The sequence below is a fragment of the Schistocerca gregaria genome, chromosome 10, assembly GCF_023897955.1.
Source record: "Schistocerca gregaria isolate iqSchGreg1 chromosome 10, iqSchGreg1.2, whole genome shotgun sequence".
NCBI classification, from domain to species: domain Eukaryota; kingdom Metazoa; phylum Arthropoda; class Insecta; order Orthoptera; family Acrididae; genus Schistocerca; species Schistocerca gregaria.
This window is the reverse complement of record NC_064929.1, coordinates 63,623,005-63,643,462: the sequence shown is the minus strand read 5'-3', so window position 1 is coordinate 63,643,462 and position 20,458 is coordinate 63,623,005. Positions and strand designations below refer to the sequence as shown.

Below are 20,458 nucleotides of genomic sequence, written 5' to 3'. Positions count from 1 at the left end.
TACCACGGCCGGCTGAAATTGTACAGTCTTGTGCCTTCATGGAGTTGCCTCGAGCGATATTTCAACCGTTCTTCTATGAAAACTACTGCATATGTTTTCGGTCGGAACGGCAACAGTACGACAAGCCAGTCCTGGGATAGCGGATTACTAATAAGAATTTTTCTAAAACTAGAATTGCTTCATCTGTTCATGCCTATAACACATTTCAGAATTTCAAGCACGTTCTTCTCGGAATATGATTTTTCAAAACGACACGCAGTGTAACTCCAACAATTTTCCACCTTTTTATTTGATAATTTAATCACAACTTTGAAATAACATTTAAAAGTGAACCACATAGGGAATTTTGGATTAGGCAAATTTAAACAATATTTATCAAACAACTGACTGTTCTTTTCCGATGTAAATTGGACGACATTGTTGAAACACTCGCCGATTACAGAGAAACAAATATTTCTATACTATCCCATCTGGTTCACAAGCTACACTCATGTAGACTACACTGTTTTTTTTTCCTTTTTACAGATTCAAAGTGGCTCCAGTTGTAGTGTGTGCCACTGATTGCATCAAATTGAACATGCCTCGGTATAATTGCTGCAGTGTCGCTGATTTTTAATATTTTACGATAATTTTTTTGTAGTTTACTTAAACATATGCGCAATAACTACCCCAAGTATTATTTCTCTATAGCCTTTTATTCCTACAAGAAAAAAAATCGCTTTTACAATGGTTTTACCCCTTAAGTATATGTTAAACGGCATACACTCTTACACTCTTTGAGCTTCCTTAGGTAGACGGGATAAAATGCAAGGAGCGAAACTGTACCTGCTACTTGTTCAGAAACTGAGCAACATTGGTTATAAGAACGAAGGACGTAAAGGGGATGTAGTAGCTGATAAAAAAGTGACATAGGGTTCTAGTCCAGCCCCAGTATTATTAATACAAAGAGGAAGCTGTGAAGAAGACCAGGGATAATAGCGAAAAGGGAATTGAAGTTCAGAGCGAAGAAATAAAAATCTTTAATTTTTGTCTATGAAATTCTAACTCTGTCAGAGACGGCAATAGACTTGGATGAGCATTAGAAGCGAATAGGCAATGCCTTGAAATGATGTTATAAGATGAACGTCAGCAAAGGAAGACAGAATTGATTCTATGCAGTGGAATTAAATCCGGTGGTTCTGTGGAAACTAGATTAGGAAATGAGGCATTAAAGTTCTGCTATTTCGACAGCAAAATAGCTACTGATGTTCGAAGAATGGACAATGTAAAGTGCGGGCTCGCAATAGCAAGGAAATTATTTCTGAAAGGGACGACTTTGTTAGCATCGAGTATAAATTTATTAGGAAGTCTTTTCTGAAACTATTCGTCTGCAGTGTAACGTTGTACGGAAGTGAAACATGAACGATAAACAGTTCAGACAAAAAGGCAGCAGAAGCTTTCGAAATGTGATACCACCAAAGAATGATAATGGTTACATGTGTACAGTGAATAACTGATGAGCGAGGTAATGAATCGGATCGGGAAGAAAGAAATTTATGGCGCGGCTTGACTAAAAGTAGGGGTCGATAAATGGTGTAGCACTTTCGGCATGGTATCGATCTTTTTAGTTTATAATAAGATGGGTGACCAAGGCCCAAAACTCGACGGTGTAGGTATCGAGAAACGTAGTAGATATTTTTACGCTATGTATTAGACATTAGGGCTTGTAATTGGAATGACAACCTCCTCTGTGCTATGCGGGATTCTGACACAATTAATCTATTTCAATTAGCGATATTTGATAACAAGCCAATATTTTCTAACATGATTAAAACAACGTAATAAATCAATGCTAATACATAGCGAAGCAATTAGATGCGCAGTGATTCGTAATCTAATCTCTTACTGGGCACACCCCGCAAATAAGCTGCAGTGATTCACAATCTAATCTTTTATAGACCACAACTCGTAAATATCCTCCAGAGTTACCAAAACATGGAAACAACACTGAAATTCAAGAAACACATAATTTACGAAAATTCGAATTACAAAAATGATTTACCCTATATGATACTGGTATCTCACTATAAAGCGCACGTGACGGGAGACCAGGGAAACTTCCTTTCCATCAGACTTGTTGGAGTGAAGATTAATTGAAGTAAGTAACAATTACATTTCATCGTAGATGACATTTTCAAAACATAACTGATTCTTCTTGATGTTAATACCAACATTCCACCTATATTTTTGTACTGTCAAAATAACTGACAAGCACCGAAGAAGTCACCACTTTAAGGGATTTAGCTTAAAATAATAATGTTCTCGAAATGGTTCAAAATTTTTCTCTCTAGTCAGACTACGTGTACTGTTAACAAAGGAAATCATATAAGGGGCGTCAGAAAAGTTTCCGCTTGAAGGCCGCACAAACCATATTCGGTATGCCAATCAGGCAAAATCGCCGTGAGCGCTGAAGTAATGATCTCACAGACGTACCAGGTTGAAGATACCCGTTTGGTAAAAGCCGTGTCCAGCTGTGTGAAGAATTCCGTAACTGCTTGGTGCACATACTCGAAGAATCGTCGACCCTTCGGGATCATTTTTAAGGGGCCGAAGTTGTGATATTCGCATAGGGAGAGATGAGGATTATAGGACGAGCGCTCGAATGTCTGCCACATGAGTTGGCATAACTTCTGCGTTACGACATTTGCGATACTGCGAAGTTTGTCATCACAAAACAGCATCAACCCTTGTCGAAAATTTTCACAACGGTGGTTTTCGACATACATGCTATCCCATAGACATTCTTCATTCTCCTATGCATATCTTCGCGTTTTTGTCCTTCGGCAGATAAGAAAATAATAACAGCACGTTGGTCCTGTTTGATCGCATTTGGTGATAACACCGCCATAGTTCACGTTACCACATTTGTCGCACACACGTCGGAATGACACGAATCTTACACTAATCCCTTGCCTACATGTTGGTGCTTATATACCAGCATCGGGGTTTGCATGTATACTGGTTCAACGCCTTAAAACGGAAAGTTTTGAATCGCCTGACTCTTATAAAGACATTTATCATGACTAAGCTCCTATATAAAAATATTTAATATATTTAAAAAAAAACACTAAAATGTGTTCTATTTTTATCTCAAATGGTGTTTTATGATAAACACCTGTGTAAGACAGCAACATTGTGAGAGATCATTTGATAATATAAGTTTTGCAGAGTCATAAACTTTTCTCAGGAATAACAGACTTTTGAGCGCAGATGTGTCCATACCGAGTTCGTCTATTTAATACTGGAGGGTAAAAATTGCAGAGGGAGAACAAGAGTTGACTGGAGTTAGCAGCTTCAAATGGATCTACGCTGGAGTAGCTATTCAGACACACAGATGCCTGCACGGTGTAGGGTGGCGTGGAGAGCTGAATCAATCCAGTGTTTGGACTGGAGACCACCACCACCACCACAACAACAACAACAACAAACCTCGAAGCTAGCTAGTGGTTCTACATACCGAAACGAAATAATAATCTTTTTATTCAAATTTCGATAGGAAAGGAGGCGCCGGCCGGAGTGGCCGAGCAGTTCTAGGCGCTACAGTTCAAAACTACGCGACCGCTACGGTCGCAGGTTCGAATCCTGCCTCGGGCATGGATGTGTCTGATGTCCTTAGGTTAGTTAGGTTTAAGTAGTTCTAAGTTCTACGGGACTGATGACCTCAGAAGTTAATTCCCATAGTGCTCAGAGCCATTTTTGAAGGGAGGCTTTCATACTCTGCAGCAGCTGTTCATTTCCCATCTTATTTCTGTCGTGTTTCGCAATAGATAAAATGGTTCAAATGGCTCTGAGCACTATGGGACTCAACATCTTAGTTCATAAGTCCCCTAGAACTTAGAACTACTTATACCTAAGGACATCACACACATCCATGCCTGAGGCAGGATTCGAACCTGCGACGGTAGCAGCCCCGTGGTTCCGGACTGCAGCGCCAGAACCGCACGGCCACCGCGGCCGGCTCGCAATAGATAACCTCATTTCCGAATTGTTAAGCCTACGACCACCTATTAAGAGTAATTCACCGCCGTGAGACTGGGTACGTACCTGGTGGGAAGTTGGGGGGCTTATCATACGCTGCCTTGATGATGTAGTAAGCGAGCAGCCCCACAGCTAAGGCAGCGAGCAGGATTCCGGCAATCGCCATGGCCAACAAGCGCAGTGTCTGCACGGTTCGCTCCTACGAGATACTCCGACGCACCACAACTTAACACACCAGCAGCTGGGCGGGAGGTTTTAAAGGCGGAGCCGACCGAAATGTTCCTCCATCATGCTTCCCCTCTCCCGTATCGTACCCCCACCACCAGCCACTCCACCTCCTCCCTCCCCCCCCCCCCCCACAATAAGACCTATCTCGCTACCTATGATGAGTAAACACGCTTCTGGAGTGCTAGCATTTCAAGACCGACGCTGACGTCATCACACACAGCAGTTCAGGAGGAAGCGAGGCTGTCATTCTGTAGAGAGGAATTCAGCAGGCGCCTACAGCGCGACAGTAAAAATCGCTTTCCTTTCTCATCCTTGTTTTGCATGGCTCGCGACTTACCTTGCTATCTCTGATGAGTAAGCACACATCTGGAACACTGTGCACATCCCGGCGACCTTCGCGTCATAGCGTGCAGCATATGAAGTGTAGTGGTTAATAAAAAAGAAAAAGAGAAGAAAAGAAAAGGTTGAAAATGTGGGAAGAAATGGTGAATAAAAAGTGGGTTTTAAAAATCGTTAATGACAGTGAAAAAGGGAATGAATGAAATGCAAGTCGGACTTCGTATTACGGAAAAGTTATCGGACTTCGTGATTCGGAAAAGCTATTGTTGGGGTGGCCCTTGTGGCGTTTCTGAGCAAAAGTCAAACCAATTTCCACTACAAAAATTATTTGAAAAAGAACAGAGAATAACAAAATGTAACTGACAGGGGGAAATGGCGTAGAAAAGAGTTCATCCTTTACCATGTGTAAGTAGGCTGTTTAGGTTTTCTTATTGGTAACGCCGCGAAAGCATCGCAAATACGACACCCTCAAACTTGAAAACATGATTACACTGTAGAGTTCTTAATTTATGATATTTACTGAAATGAAATGATGAGAAACATTTCATGTCTATTGTCTTGCTAGTTGGAAGATTGTTTACTGCATTATGAAATGACTTATGGCTAGGGAACGATGTTTCACGCCTTGCTTTGCCTATTTTGTTTAATATCTAGTTTCTAGCTGCACTGCAGCATTGGTTACAATAAAATTTAATGGATGTACTAATATAGATATTTTATGCCTACAGATCCGGTAAATAATTATGATGTACTTAAAAAAACGGAGGACCACAAAAAGACTTCCCTTCACAGGAACTGCATACATAATTTTCTTTTCAAGTACTTGGTAATTTTTATGGTAGAATAAGTTGTGGTGCACCACTTTAATTATATAGACATTAAGATGTGAATCGACATCTCCCTTTTCTGCATTGTTGTCTTTACTGAAATATTTTTTCTGCTTGAGCGTTGTTATGTTTAGTTATAAGCTGTTGCATTTGCTTCTACTGTGTGCCAGGCATAGCGCTACTGAATTTCACTTTGTATTACTCTGTTAAGCCACTTTTACTACGGATTTATTTTTCTTGTTTGCTGTGCAATGCCTTGTATTAGTTTTAATATTGCTGCTTCTTTGACAACTTCCATTTTATTCCATTGTTGTTTGTATTAATTGTTTTGTGCTGCTGCATTGCGTCGTCCCTTAATTTAGCATCTGAGCTCAGTAGCTTTAAGTTAGCTTAAGAGGGGGTAGACTATATAAGAAACTAACTATGATGAATTGGAAGAAAAGCATTGAGAAGCTATAAGAAAATGGCTTGGCCAAAAAGCAGTGTACAGTGGAGAAAAACTATTTTTGAAAGAGGATGTGAACAGAATACAGAAAGCAGGTTTAGATAGGACTTTTTGGGAATAATGATGAACTAAGGGAGATCTCTATGCAAAATACTGCAGTAAAACAAACCCTGTCCTTTCCTTGTGTTATCCCACTATGTGTTTGTGTACCCTTGTGCATTTGTTTTCTTCCTGTCTCTGTGTGCTGTTTCATAGAATTTTTTCTCTTCTAATACTAAGCTACATTCACTATGATGAGGAATACTGTTATCCTCAAATATAATTTGCGTTAATAACATGTTATTTACTTCGTAAAGATGTTTACACATTATTTATTCTGTTTTGTTCTAATGCTCATGTGTGAAGTTGATGTTTCAAAAGTTATTCTTATCTTTTATGTATGTACTTATGTCATAATTTTTGTAACACTGATGTATTTGTTATTTCGATTCTTTTGTAAAGCCTGTATTACTGCAAAAGTTATCTGTATTGTTATGTTCTTTAAAGATGTATTTTGTACCTTTGTTATTGCATTCTTATGTTATAAAATTGTAATCGACACCAGTTCATCAAATTAAGTAACTTGTAAATTACATTTCACTGCACACATTTCTGTTGGTCATAGTATATGGACAATATGTGAGAAGTAGGGACTGATAGTGTTTGCACGTGTGTTAATAATTCAGTAAGGGACTGGATAACAGCATTGCTGGTTCTAAGGACATTTGAAAAACAATTTTTGTGAGTGCACAAGTGGTGGTTTATGGACTTGCTATATTATCCGCAAGAGTCTTCAATGGTGATTGTGCGCCTGCACAGTCAAACAGATGGCTGCTGGCCATCTCTACAAGGACTACAGTGGGTCTGCATCTTTGATGACCCACCAATACCATTATTTCTACAAGGACTGCAGTGGGTCTGCACCTCTGGTGGCCCACCAATAGTAATCTCTACCAGGACTACAGTGGGTCTGCTCTGTGATGACCTACCTACCGATAGTCTTCAACGTCGACTGACTCTGCTGTGGCCCATTACCTGTCTGCATGTCAAGAGTCAGCACTGTCTTTCGTTGGAAGGACAACACTACTTCTTCAAGACTGCTTAGAAATCCACTACTTCCAAGTGCAATTTCTTTTATTGCTCAGACTTCGAAAAAAACACTGCAATTTTACTGTGATGAACGATCAGGACTGTCTTTATGGACTGTGAGAGAATTTTAGCTTCTGACCAACATTGTATCAATAAGTGTGTGCATTTGATATCTTTTAGTATCAAATCATTATTGGCCACTGCCCAAAACAATTTGTAAAAATTTTTTTGTGGGGAGCATGGGGGCTATGTAAGTAGGCTGTTTAGGTTTTTTTAATTGGTAACGCCGCTTAGCGCTCGGTATGAAAAATCACTGGCTGTGCTGTGTGCAGTCTGTGTTTAGTTTGCATTGTTGTCTGCCATTGTAGTGTTGAGCAGCGGCAGCTGGATGCTAACAGCGCGTAGCGTTGCGCAGTTGGAGGTGAGCCGCCAGCAGTGGTGGACGTGGGGAGAGAGATGGCAGAGTTTTGAAATTTGTAAGAATTGGTGTCATGAACTGCTATATATATTATGACTATGAAGGTAAATACATTGTTTGTTCTCTATTAAAATCTTTCATTTGCTAACTGTGCCTATCAGTAGTTAGTGACTTCCGTAGTTTGAATCTTTTATTTAGCTGGCAGTAGTGGCGCTCGCTGTATTGCAGTAGCTTGAGTAATGAAGATTTTTGTGAGGTAAGTGATTTGTGAAACATATAGGTTAATGTTAGTCAGGGCCATTCTCTTGTAGGGATTATTGAAAGTCAGATTGCGTTGCGCTAAAAATTATTGTGTGTCAGTTTAAGCACAGTCGTGTATAATTTTTCAAAGGCGACGTTTCACATGTTAACATGTCTTCTTTCGTGCGGCGTCCAGGTCTTCAAAAATCTCCTACTTCATTTCTGAGTGAAAAGTCTGCTCCGAAATCTTGCAATCGTCCAGGAATCACTAATTTATACAATTAAAAATCATCTTCACACTGAATGCAATTTATTTTACGTTGCTACTTCCATCCTCCGAATTTCATAACAACTTCCACAATACGTCTACACACTAATAAGTTTTTTCGTCTTAATAGATCAAGACTAGCTAATACGTTTTTTACGTCTGCACTAAGCTTCCGCTCACGAGAGACAAAAGACGGATAGAAAACAAAAAAAGGGTTACAATTTTAGTATTTTCTCTGCCATCGAGGGCTCATACCGCTGCGACGGTATAATTTATATATGAGGGAACAAGTGAAACGCGGCGAAATTCAAAGTACCGCTACATCGCCCCCTCGACTGTCACGCTAAAACATGCAGCGTGGCAGGCTAGCAAACAATGTAATAAATATACCTAAATGTCAATATATACATATTTTCATAGGAAAGGCCACGTGCATTCATAGGGGATAATCTTTGTCAATACTTACTTTTTAAATCTATGTACTAAATACAATTGTTACAGTTTCGATCCCTTTTACGAAATTAATATACATATATTTACATAGAGTTTGTTTGAGCAAGCTGCTCGCCAGCGCAGTTAATGTTGTGTGCTTCCAGCGTTGGTTTTCCAATGCATATCTGGCAGCATGTAGCCTTTGCGCATGCGCAATTGCATCACTGAATTTCGCGTGCGGCAGTTTCAAAATCGCGGTGTTATGACAGTGTTGCACAGTATTCACTTTCACATAGTGTTCAGTACTAGTTGTTATCCCACTCCGGTGACACTCTAAGATTGAGCGTGTGCGTGATCTGAAGCATGTCCGTGTCTTCTGTTACGACACAACACTCCAGGTCTTTGTGCGTTTTCATGACTATTGTTCCCGGGGCATATGTGGTCGATGTAGTTTTTAGCCTCCACATCGCTTACGACAGGTGCTGAGTTTGTTGTCTCCAAAGCATCTGAAGGCCGGCCAGGAACAACGGCGTCGATGTTCGCAAAGGTAGGTGTTTCATCACGTTGTTTACACTCGCCAACAAAGGTTCATTTGCAGTGTGAAAATCCTCATTATCGTCGAAGTAAATTGCAGTTTATATCGGTTTACAAACAGTCTGGTTTATGCATCAATATGTGCCATGCAAAGAAAATCAGACTGAATTAGTTACAAAAATTCTTTAGAAAATTGTTGTATAATCATTTGCTTAGGTACAATAAAATATTTTAGTTACCATTTAAGCTTCAGGATTTTTGGTTATTCTCTGTTGCGAAAAAATACAAATTAAAGTTTCAAATTTGCTCAAAAATGACACATCCGAAAATTGCGTCCTGTCACGTTCGCCAGTTGTAGCGGTTAATAAAAAAGAAAAAGAGAAGAAAGGAAAAGGTTGAAAATGTGGAAGCGTGACAGTAAAAATCGCTTTCCTTTCTCATCCTTACTTTGCATGGCTCGCGACTTACCTTGCTATCTCTGATGAGTAAGCACACATGTAGAACACTGTGCGCATCTTTACGTCATTGCGTGCAGCATATGAAGGCGCAGCTGGTGTATCGTTGGGAGGAAAGGTAAACACAACTCACATGGTATCTCAACATCAGCTCATATCACAAACGAAAGCTATTTGCGTCTTCTGCGAGCTGAAATAGCTTCGCGCAGTCTCTTACTCTCTTATGCATTTTTTTTTTATCTCCGTATGACGCAGAGTTCTCCAGCTAGAATCTACACTTCTGCATCTACATCTTCTAAATCTACTGGCTAGCCGCCGACGTGTATTGGAGGGTGCTTAACGTATAACTTCCCATATTCCCTGTACATCTCGCGACTTGTGCTTAGTTAGTTAGTTACTCAATTGTTCGTTCCATAGGCCACTGTAACATCCACGAGATAAATTTTAGCTACTTGCGATCAGAGGATGGCTCAAATGGCTCTGAGCACCATGCGACTTAACTTCTGAGGTCATCAGTCGCCTAGAACCTAACTGACCTAAGTGCATCACACTCATCTGAGGCAGGATTCGAACTTGCGACCGTAGCGGTCTCGCGGTTCCAAACTGTGGCGCCTAGAACCGCACGGCCACTACAGCCGGCTTGCACAATACACTTGCAATAAATTAATAATAATGTTTCTGAATGTATTAGAAACGAGAATGTGAATAAAAAATTGGACTTGGTGAGATGTGACGTTGCAACACATCACTCCTGGCTCTGTAACTGGCTTTGAAAGCAGACCTGCTATTAACTAACATTTAATTTTAACCAGAGAAAATTATGCCTCTAACAGCTGTAAACATTATCTATACGACATATTTAAAAACAGTGAAATAAAACAAAACGATTATAAATATTAATTATTTATATAATATTTTATGATGTAATTGGACATATCGATGCGTATCATACAAAGACAATGATAATTGTAAATTCCTTTTATGATCTGCGTTTGTCTTCCTTTGTGTTTACCCTTTTTTGGTTCACTTTTGTAGGCTGCGGACGAGAGACGCAATCAAACTGAGGCCTGTTAAGAAATTGTAATTCTTTGTTAATTATTATTTGAGAATAGAGTTCTTTATTATTATAAATATTTGTAACTTTAATTCCTCTCCCAATAAGCATTATCTGCGTTAATTATTTCTTTGTGCTGCAAGGAGCGCAGCCATTGATGATAGCAATTCATATCGCATTTTTATCTGTGTTTCTTACGAAAGTATCAAAGCTTTGCTTGATGAAAATTAGTCTAAATATTGCACAATATAAAAGTAAAGTTTAATCGGCATTTAATTCAAATACTAATTCTGTTAAAAGGAAATTTGCTCTAACAATAGAAAGTCTGTCAATTGTTTGCCGCCCGCATCTCGTGGTCGTGCGGTAGCGTTCTCGCTTCCCACGCCCGGGTTCCCGGGTTCGATTTCCGGCGAGGTCAGGGATTTTCTCTGCCTCGTGATGGCTGGGTGTTGTGTGATGTCCTTAGGTTAGTTAGGTTTAAGTAGTTCTAAGTTCTAGAGGACTGATGACCTAAGATGTTAAGCCCCATAGTGCTCAGAGCCATTTGAATTGTTTGCCGCCATCTTAACAATTATCTCAGCAGGAAATCCAAATTACGCAACTCTGCAGGTATAAATGCCAAAGGTAATAAAAATGTGTAAAAATAAATGTGCACCGGTCGTCCCGAACTCATTTTAATGAAAATAATTCGAATCAGATTGGTTCTTTAAAACCATTGCTCATAGCACGATCCGTATAACAAACTTTTTCTTGCCGATGCATGGAGCCGAAATTAATTACGCACGAGTTGCGAAGAATATTGTTTCATGTAACATACGTCAGTGTTATGCGCGGCAGACATTCGGTGGTTTTAATGATCATTTTGCTGAAGATAACTGTTTCCGTTGTTGTTGTGGTCTTCAGTCCTGAGACTGGTTTGATGCCTCTCTCCATGCTACTGTATCCTGTGCAAGCTTCTTCATCTCCCAGTACCAACTGCAACCTACATCCTTCTGAATCATCTTAGGGTATTCATTTCTTGTTCTCCCTCTACGATTTTTACTCTCCATGCTGTACAGAAACCAGACGGCAGTTATAAGAGTCGAGGGACATAAAATGGAACTGTTTCCATCATAATCAATAGTTGTATGGCATCTGTTGTACGAACTGTGATTTAGTGACACTTACAGAACTTACAGACAACACTTTAACACAACGTTAAGTTGGATTTCTTTAGCAACTTGACCAAATCTTATACGGGAGAAAAAAATTATTACTCACCGTAATGAAATAACACTATCAATTTCAATTACAAATTAGTTAAATACCAAACCACTGAATAACACAGCGATCGTCACACCATGTTCAAAAATCTGAGGAAAATAGGAGTGCATTCAAACTTCAACGTTGAGCGTGCCGAGTTGGAAGTGCTGTCGAACGCTGAAAAACGGTGCGGCTTCTACACGCGGTAGGTGGGCCGCAAAGTGGTATATGGGATCGCATCGCGCTCTAGCAGCAGTTGTCGGCTCTGTCTGACTCGCAGACCATAGCGTCTGTTTACGAAATGGATGGACTTAAAATTACTATGCCATCACTACAAAAATTGGTTCAAATTGCTCTGAGCACTATGGGACATAACATCTGAGGTCATCAGTCCCTTAGAACTTAGAACTACTTAAATCTAACTAAGCTAAGGACATCAGACACATCCATGCCCGAGGCAGTCTTTCGAACCTGCGACCGTAGTGGTTCCAGATTGAAGCGCCTAGAACCGCTCGGCCACACCGTCCTGTGCCAGCACTATAAAATCTCTCGTTAGTCTCTTTTCCATAGAGTAGTCATGTTGTTCTGTCTGTAGTATACATACATATTACAAAAACGTATGTGTGTTTGTTTCTTTCTACGTGTGTAAGGTGTTGACAGATGTGAAAATTACAGAAATACCAGTTTAATAAGCCACAGCTGTAAAATACTAACACGAATTCTTTACAGACGAATGGAAAATCTGGTAGGAGCCGACCTCAGGGAAGATCAGTTTGGATTCCGTAGAAATGTTGGAACACGTGAGGCAATACTGACTCTACGACTTATCTTAGAAAATAGATTAAGGAAAGGCAAACCTACGTTTCTAGCATTTGTAGGCTTAGAGAAAGCTTTTGACAATGTTGACTGGAATAATCTCTTTCAAAGGTGCCAGGGGTAAAATACAGGGAGCGAAAGGCTATTTACAATTTGTACAGAAACCAGATGGCAGTTATAAGAGTCGAGGGGCATGAAAGGGAAGCAGTGGTTGCGAAGGAAGTGAGACAGGGTTGTAGCCTCTCCCCGATATTATTCAATCTGTATATTGAGCAAGCAGTAAAGGAAACAAGAGAAAAATTCTCAGTAGGGATTAAAATCCATGGAGAAGGAATAAAAACTTTGAGGTTCGCCGATGACATTGTAATTCTGTCAGAGACAGCAAAGGACTTGGAAGAGCAGTTGAACGGAATGAACAGTGTCTTGAAAGGAGGATATAAGATGAACATCAACAAAAGCAGAACGAAGATAATGGAATGTAGTCGAATTAAGTCGGGTAATGCTTCGGGAATTAGCTTAGGGAATGAGACGCTTAAAGTAGTACAGGAGTTTTGCTACTTGGGGAGCAAAATAACTGATGATGGTCGAAGTAGAGAGGACATAAAATGTAGACTGGCAATGGCAAGGAAAGCGTTTCTGAAGAAGAGAAATTTGTTAACAATGAGTATAGATTTAAGTGTCAGGAAGTCGTTATTGAAAATATTTGTATGGAGTGTACTCATGTATGGAAGTGAAACATGGACGATAAATAGTTTGTACAAGAAGAGAATAGAATGTGCTACAGAAGAATGCTGAAGATTAGATGGGTAGATCACATAACTAATGAGGAGGTATTGAATAGAATTGGGGAGGAATTCGTACCACAACTTGACTAGAAGAAGGGATCGGTTGGTAGGACATGCTCTGAGGCGTCAAGGGATCACCAATTTAGTATTGGCAGCGTGGAGGGTAAAAATCGTAGAGGGAGACCAAGAGATTTAGAAGGATATAGGTTGCAGTAAGTACTGGGAGATGAAGAAGCTTTCACAGGATAGAGTAACATGGAGAGCTGCATCAAACCAGTCTCAGGGCTGAAGACCGCAACAACAACAACAACAACAACGCTTGTGTATGGTGTATGATACACATCTCCTCCTAAACCACAGGACCTATTTGAGCCAAACTTAGTACACGTATCTCCTATTGTCAGGCAACAATCACTGAGGGGTAAAAACAGCCTACCTATCATAGTTCAGATAAACAACTAGATGCGTGAAAAACTGCAGAGTCATGCACAACGTTTTAATGTATTATTTCTGTGCTACGAACTAAAATTTCGTATTTAGTGTCTACATAAGCCGCTAAATGCACAATACAAAGGTATATCATGCTTCCGGACACAGTTCAAGAGCTATGACAACATAAACACTAAGACAACATAAACACTAAAACTGGTGTTGCATGCATGAAATTTTACTTTATTATTTATTTTGCACTAAGTCTGTTCGCAACACATTTTTGCAGACAGAATCCACATATGCTGCTGAATGTACCTACAAAATTATATCATTGTATGACAGACACTTCAGAAGATATGACGTCATAGTCAATGAGATGCATGAAAAACCGCCTCATCGTGCAAGACGTTTGAATTAATTACTTCTTTGCTACGAAGTCTACGCCCCACATATTTCGCTGGCAGTATTCACCTACACAAATACACACAGTTCAGGAACACCGAGTTACGTGGAAAAATGCCGCATCTTGCATGAAGCTTTAATGCATTTATTCCTTACTTCTAACACACACCTACAGTCGAATCAGCTGGCCCGTGTGGCCGAGCGGATCTAGGCACTTCAGTCTGGAACCGCACGACCGCTACGGTCGGCAGGTTCGAATCCTGCCTCGGGTATGGATGTGTGTTCTGTCCTTAGGTTAGTTAGGTTTGAGTAGTTCTAAGTTCTAGGGGACTGATGACCTCAGAAGTTAAGTCTCATAGTGCTCAGAAACATTTGAACCATTTTTTGGCAATTACCAATCAATTTCTTTTATTCCTTCCTTTAAATTTTTTAAATTATTTTTTATTATATTAGAAGTGGTCATATTGTTTCGGCTTATCGTTGTAGACTCATTATTAACACATGTGTCTACAACAGTAGCAGCATTACAATACGTTCTTTAGCATCTATCATTCAAGAAATACGTATTTTTAACACATTCACCTTAAAGCATCTTTGAACACATCACAGTACAGCATGTGGCGTAGTAGGTCTGGACTGCACCATTTCAACAATATTTATTGATGCAATAATTTACCAATAGCCCTGTGTATTGTAGAAATTTATTTTATGAACTTCTTATGTGCTAATAGTTTCGGCATTATATTGTTGCCATCTTCAGACACCAGACGCTAAAGTCGTAAAAACGTTATACACGGATCCGGCTGCATGGCTCCTTCCCTGTATAGCGTTTTTTCAGCTATGACGTGTGGCGCCTGAAGATGGCATCAATGTAATGCCAAAACTGGTAGCACATAAGAAGTTCATAAAATAAATTTCTACAATACATATGGCTGTTGGTAAATTATTGCGTCAAGAAATACATACCAGCCGTTGTCTCACGGTCCATAATGGATCAACGAAGATTTCAACAATATGTTGCTGTTCCTGCACAAGATGCTGAACTACACACTCAGAAGAAAAATGGGAACTTGGAAGAACACCTGTTTCACGCAGTGTGCTGAAGTCTCTGGTAAACAATGTGCGATTAGGGATACGACATGTCGGGAAGTGCCGAGGGCATTCTGACAGGGCAGCAGGAGCATAATCCATAAGCATGTACCATATCAGTGCAGTTGTGTGGCATTTTAGCCAGCGCATCTGGGAACGCATTTGACCGATGGTTCTCTCTGATACATTCTCGATCCCTCGCATAATGTCACAGCACAGACGACTGGTGCGTTCAGTGGGATAAATTAGTGGCAAGATGTGGACGTAGTTCCGCATAGTCAGCGCATACACAACTTTCCCACTAGAGCGCGCCCCGCTAAGCACAACAGTGCAGGTGCAGCGCTCGTCCGTCTCCGCACTACGAGATGGCGCTGCCTTAGAGACGGACCAAATTCTGCTTCCGCCGATCAACGTATTAATATGTAACACAGCCAATGAGATTGCTGCTGACATAGAACCTTTTCTCCTCACAGATCACACTCGCGCAGCGAGGTATTATAACGAGTGTACAGACCTCCGAATAGTCAGTCTTCATTTGTCTGCAACGGTCTGCATCAGTCTGCATTAGTCTGTACCAGTCTATAGTCAAAAAGGCCAAGGAGAACTGCCGTGAGTACGGAATCTAGTGTTAAAGGTTGCATTCTTTATCTTGTCGGCAAACATTGCCATAAATTATCATCATCAATGTTATAATTGGTTAAATGTGAAAAGCAAAACCTTTCAACGCTAGAAACGCGATTAACAATTGTTGCGCACTCACGTGGCAACTAGAAAGTGATTTTGTGAATGGATTATTCATTATTTCTATTACACATGTCCTTACAAGTGTTTCCATAAAGGTTTGGAGCCCCACGGTTATTCGTTTACCAATAAAAAGCACACCGTGTACCGCAGGTTTGCCACAGGTTCTGGAAACAACAAAAATCAAGGAATAACAAGGAAATTTGGAAAAACATAGGAAAAAAATTGAGATTTGTGATAAGTTCCTATCTGACCAAACTGATGAGGTCATTGGTCACTAGGCTTACACACTACTTAATCTAACTTATTATGCTTTTCGATGCACCACTGCTAGTTTACTGAATCCCCGCACCGTCACATTGACGAATTAACACAGAAAGTGCGTAGCTATGAAATATTATGAGATCCATGGCTTCTTCATCCCAAGCGAGTAACGTATCGTCGGAAACCTAACGATTTCCTCCTGGGAGCCAAGTATCTCTTTTGCGATGCACTATTGCTTCTTCAATGTATCCCTCTGACACTCACATTGACGAATTAACACGGAAGTTGCATCGCTATGAAGTACTATGCGATTCATTCCTACTTCTCCCAAAGGGAATAACGTTTCTATGGCAACGTAAGAATTTTCTCACGGGAATCAAGTATCTCGTTTCCGATGCACTATTCCTTGTTTACTGTATCCCTCGCACCATCACATTGGCGAATTAACACGGAAATAGCGTAGAGATGATATATTAAACGGTCCATTCCTACTTCTTCCCAAGCGAATAACGTTTCAACGGCAAAGTAAGGATTTTCACGTGGTAGTCAAGTATCTCTTTTCCGTTGCACTATCGCTTGCTCACTGTATCCCTCTGACCCTCACATTGACGAATTAACACAGAAGATGCGTCGCTATTAAATACTATGGACTCAATGCCTTCTTCTTCCCAAGCTAGTAACGTTTCTACAGCAATGCAAGAATTTTCTCCTCGGAGTCAAGAATCTCTATTCCAATGCACTATGGCTTCTTGAATGTATCCCTCTCACCCTGACATTAACAACTTAATACGGAAATATCGAAGCTAGGAAATACTATGGGATCCATTCCTTCTTCTCCCCAATCGAGTAACGTTTCTACGGTAACATAAGGACCTTTTCCTGGGAGGCAAGTATCTATTTTCTGATGCACTGTTGCCTGTTTACTCTATCCCTCGCACGACCACGTTCTCGAATTAACACAGAAATTACGTCGCTATGAAATACTATGGGTTCCATGCCTTCTGTTTCCCAATCGTGTATTCTTTCCACGGCAACGACAGTATTGTCTCCCAGGAGTCGAGTATCTCTTTTCCAATGTACTATTACATGTTTTCTGTGTCCCTCGCGCCCTCACATTGACGAAATAACAAAGAAATTGCGTCACTATGAAGTACTCTGTGATCCATGCCATCTACTTCCAAATCGGGTAACGTTTCCACGGCAACGACAGCATTGTCTGCTAGGAGTCGAGTATCTCTTTTCCGATGCGCTATTCCATGTTTACTGTTTCCCTCGCAATAGAGGATAATGAGATGTAGTCGAATTAAATCGGGTGATGCTCAAGAAATTAGGTTAGGAAATGAGACACTTAAAGTAGTAAAGGAGTTTTGCTATTTGGGGTGCAAAATAACTGATAATGGTCAAAGTAGAGAGCATATAAAATGTAGACTGGCAGTGGCAAGGAAAGCGTTTCTGAAGAAGAGAAATCTGTTAACATCCAGTATAGATTTAAGAGTCAGGAAGTGGTTTCTGAAAGTATTTGTATGATGGAGTGTAGCCATGTATGGAAGTGAAATGTGGATGATAAATAGTATAGACAAGATGAGAATAGAAGCTTTCGAAATGTGGTGCTACGGAAGAATGCTGAAGATCAGATGGGCAGATCACATAACTAATTGTTGTGTAGTCAGTGCGTACACAACTTTCCCACTAGAACGCGCCCCGCACAACAGTGCAGGCGCAGCGCTCGTGTGTCTCTGCACTACGAGATGGCACTGCCTTAGAAACGGACCAAATTCTGCTTCCGCCGATCCGCGTATTAATATGTAATGCAGCCAAAGAGATTGCTGCTAACGTAGAAACTTTTCTCCTGGCGGATCACACTCTCGCAGTGATACCTGAACGCGTGAGGTATTATAACGAGTGTACAGACCTCCAATTAGTCAGTCTGCATTAGTCTGTAGTCAAGTTTCAGTCTGTGCCTAAAAAGATTATCATATATCTGTACATAGCCATGAAGATAAATGTATAGACACTTTGTCAAGTATCAGAGGTACGTGAGAATAAGATTAACTTAACAAGACCAAAGGAACTTCAGATTGTCAATTGTAAACAGCACCCAGAATCAAGTTACGTAATATCTATGATTTTTATTATTTTAATAAATGTGCTAACATTCACAAGGTAGGATGGAAAACCGTGCCGACTGTTACCTGCATGGAGGCTGCTGTTACAACATCGCTACTGCAATGTAGCCGACCTTAACTTCAGATAGGTGAACAGTCAAGTGCAATATTTCGCAAGTGCAGGTACATTATCAGGGTGGAGACAGTTGAGTCAAGACACATGGCTGTGTGGGCGTGGCCTCCAGTACGAGGGGCGTGATTATCTTGAAGGGTCCACTTGGTGGGGGAGACAGGTGACACACGGCTGAAACATCAGCTGAAGTGTCCATGTGGGTAGACGGCAGTAATAATGTCACAGAGAAATTGATCCACAGTCCTGGTTCGTGCCGCTAGGCAGCGCTGCAGTCACGATGTTGCAGTCACTTTCTGTGGGAAATTCAAAATAAATTTAAAAATGAACCGAGTATGGTGGATAAAAAACTGTAGAAATTAAAAAGCATGGAAATTTTGAAAACTGACGGGAAAATGATTATGCTATACTCCGTTCATCATAAGAATAAACCTCATGTAAACAAATACAAATGCGATGATTCGTCAGATGCTTAGGATATGTACACTGTTTTTGTTACACTTTTGGAGATAGATCCTACTTGTGTATAAGATATATAATTACTGTTATTGTTGTGGTCTTCAGTCTAGAGACTGGTTTGATGCAGCTCTCGATGCTACCCTATCCTGTGCAAGCTTCTTCATCTCCCAGTACCTACTGCAGCCTTCATCCTTCTGAATCTGTTTTGTGTATTCATCTCTTGGTCTCCCTCTACGATTTTTGCACTCCACGCTGCCCTTCAATACTAAATTGGTGATCCCCTGATTCCTCAGAATATGTCCTACCAAGCGATCCCTTCTCCTAGTCAAGTTGTGCCACAAATTCCTCTTCTCCCCAATTCTATTCAATACCTCCTCATTAGTTATGTGATCTACCCATCTAATCTTCAGCAGATCTACCCATCTAACCTTCAGCATTCTTCTGTAGCACATTTCGAAAGCTTCTATTCTCTTCTTGTTCAAACTATTTATCGCCCACATTTCACTTCCATATATGGCTACACTCCATAAAATACTTTCAGAAACGACTTCCTGACACTTAAATCTATACTGGATGTTAACAAATTTCTCTTCTTCAGAAACGCTTTCCTTGGCATTGCCAGTCTACATTTACAACCTCTCTACTTTGACCATCATCAGTTATTTTGCACCCCAAATAACAAAACTCTTGATGTTCGTCTTATATCACCCTTTCAAGACACTGTCCATTCCATTCAACTGCTTTTCCATGTCCTTTGCTGTCTCCAACAAAATTACAATGTCATCGGCGAATCTGAATGTTTTTATTTCTTCTCCATGGATTTTAATCCCTACACCAAATTTTTCTTTTGTTTTCTTTATTGCTTGCTAAATATACAGATTGAATAACATCGGGGATAGGCTACAACTCTGTCTCACTTCCTTCCCAACTAATGCTTCCCTCTCATGCCCCTCGACTATTATAACTGCCATCTGATTTCTGTACAAATTGTAAATAGCCTTCGCTCCCTGTATTTTACCCCTGCCACCTTTAGAATTTGAAAGAGATTATTGCAGTCTACATTGTCAAAAGTTTTCTGTAAGTCTAAAAATGCTAGAAATGCCTTTCCTTAATCTATTTTCTAAGATAAGTCTTAGGGTCAGTATTGCCTAACGTGTTCCACTGCGTCTACGGAATGCAAACTGATCTTCCCCGAGGTCGGCTTCTACCAGTTTTTCCGTTCGTCTGTACAGAATTAGTATTTCGCAGCCGTGACTTATTAAACTGATAGTTCGTTAATTTCCACATCTGGCAACACCTGCTTTCTTTGCGACTGGAATTAATATATTCTTCTGGAAGTCTGACGATATTTTGCCTGTCTCATACATCTTGCTCACCAGGTGGTAGAGTCTTGTCAGGGATGGCTATCCCAAAGCTATCAGTAGTTCTAATGGAATGTTGTCTACTCTCGGGGCCTTGTTACGACTTAGGTCCTTCAGTGTTCTGTCAAACTCTTCACGCAGTATCATATCTCCCATTTCTTCTTCATCTACATCCTCTTCCACTTCCATAATATTGTCCTCAAGAACATCGCCCTTGTATAGACCCTCTATACAGGGCGTTACAAAA

General features: G+C 40.4%; 1 protein-coding gene across 1 annotated transcript in view; it reads right to left on the bottom strand.

The window, feature by feature from the left end:
• The window catches only part of LOC126293347 (probable cytochrome P450 304a1), a 41,552-nt gene extending 37,233 nt beyond the window's left edge, over positions 1-4,319 (bottom strand). The window contains exon 1 of the mRNA XM_049986541.1: positions 4,084-4,319. Coding sequence (XP_049842498.1) covers positions 4,084-4,183 — 100 coding nt within the window. The 5' untranslated portion in view covers positions 4,184-4,319. The remainder of the gene's footprint in view (positions 1-4,083) is intronic.
• Between the last annotated feature and the right edge of the window lie 16,139 nt (positions 4,320-20,458).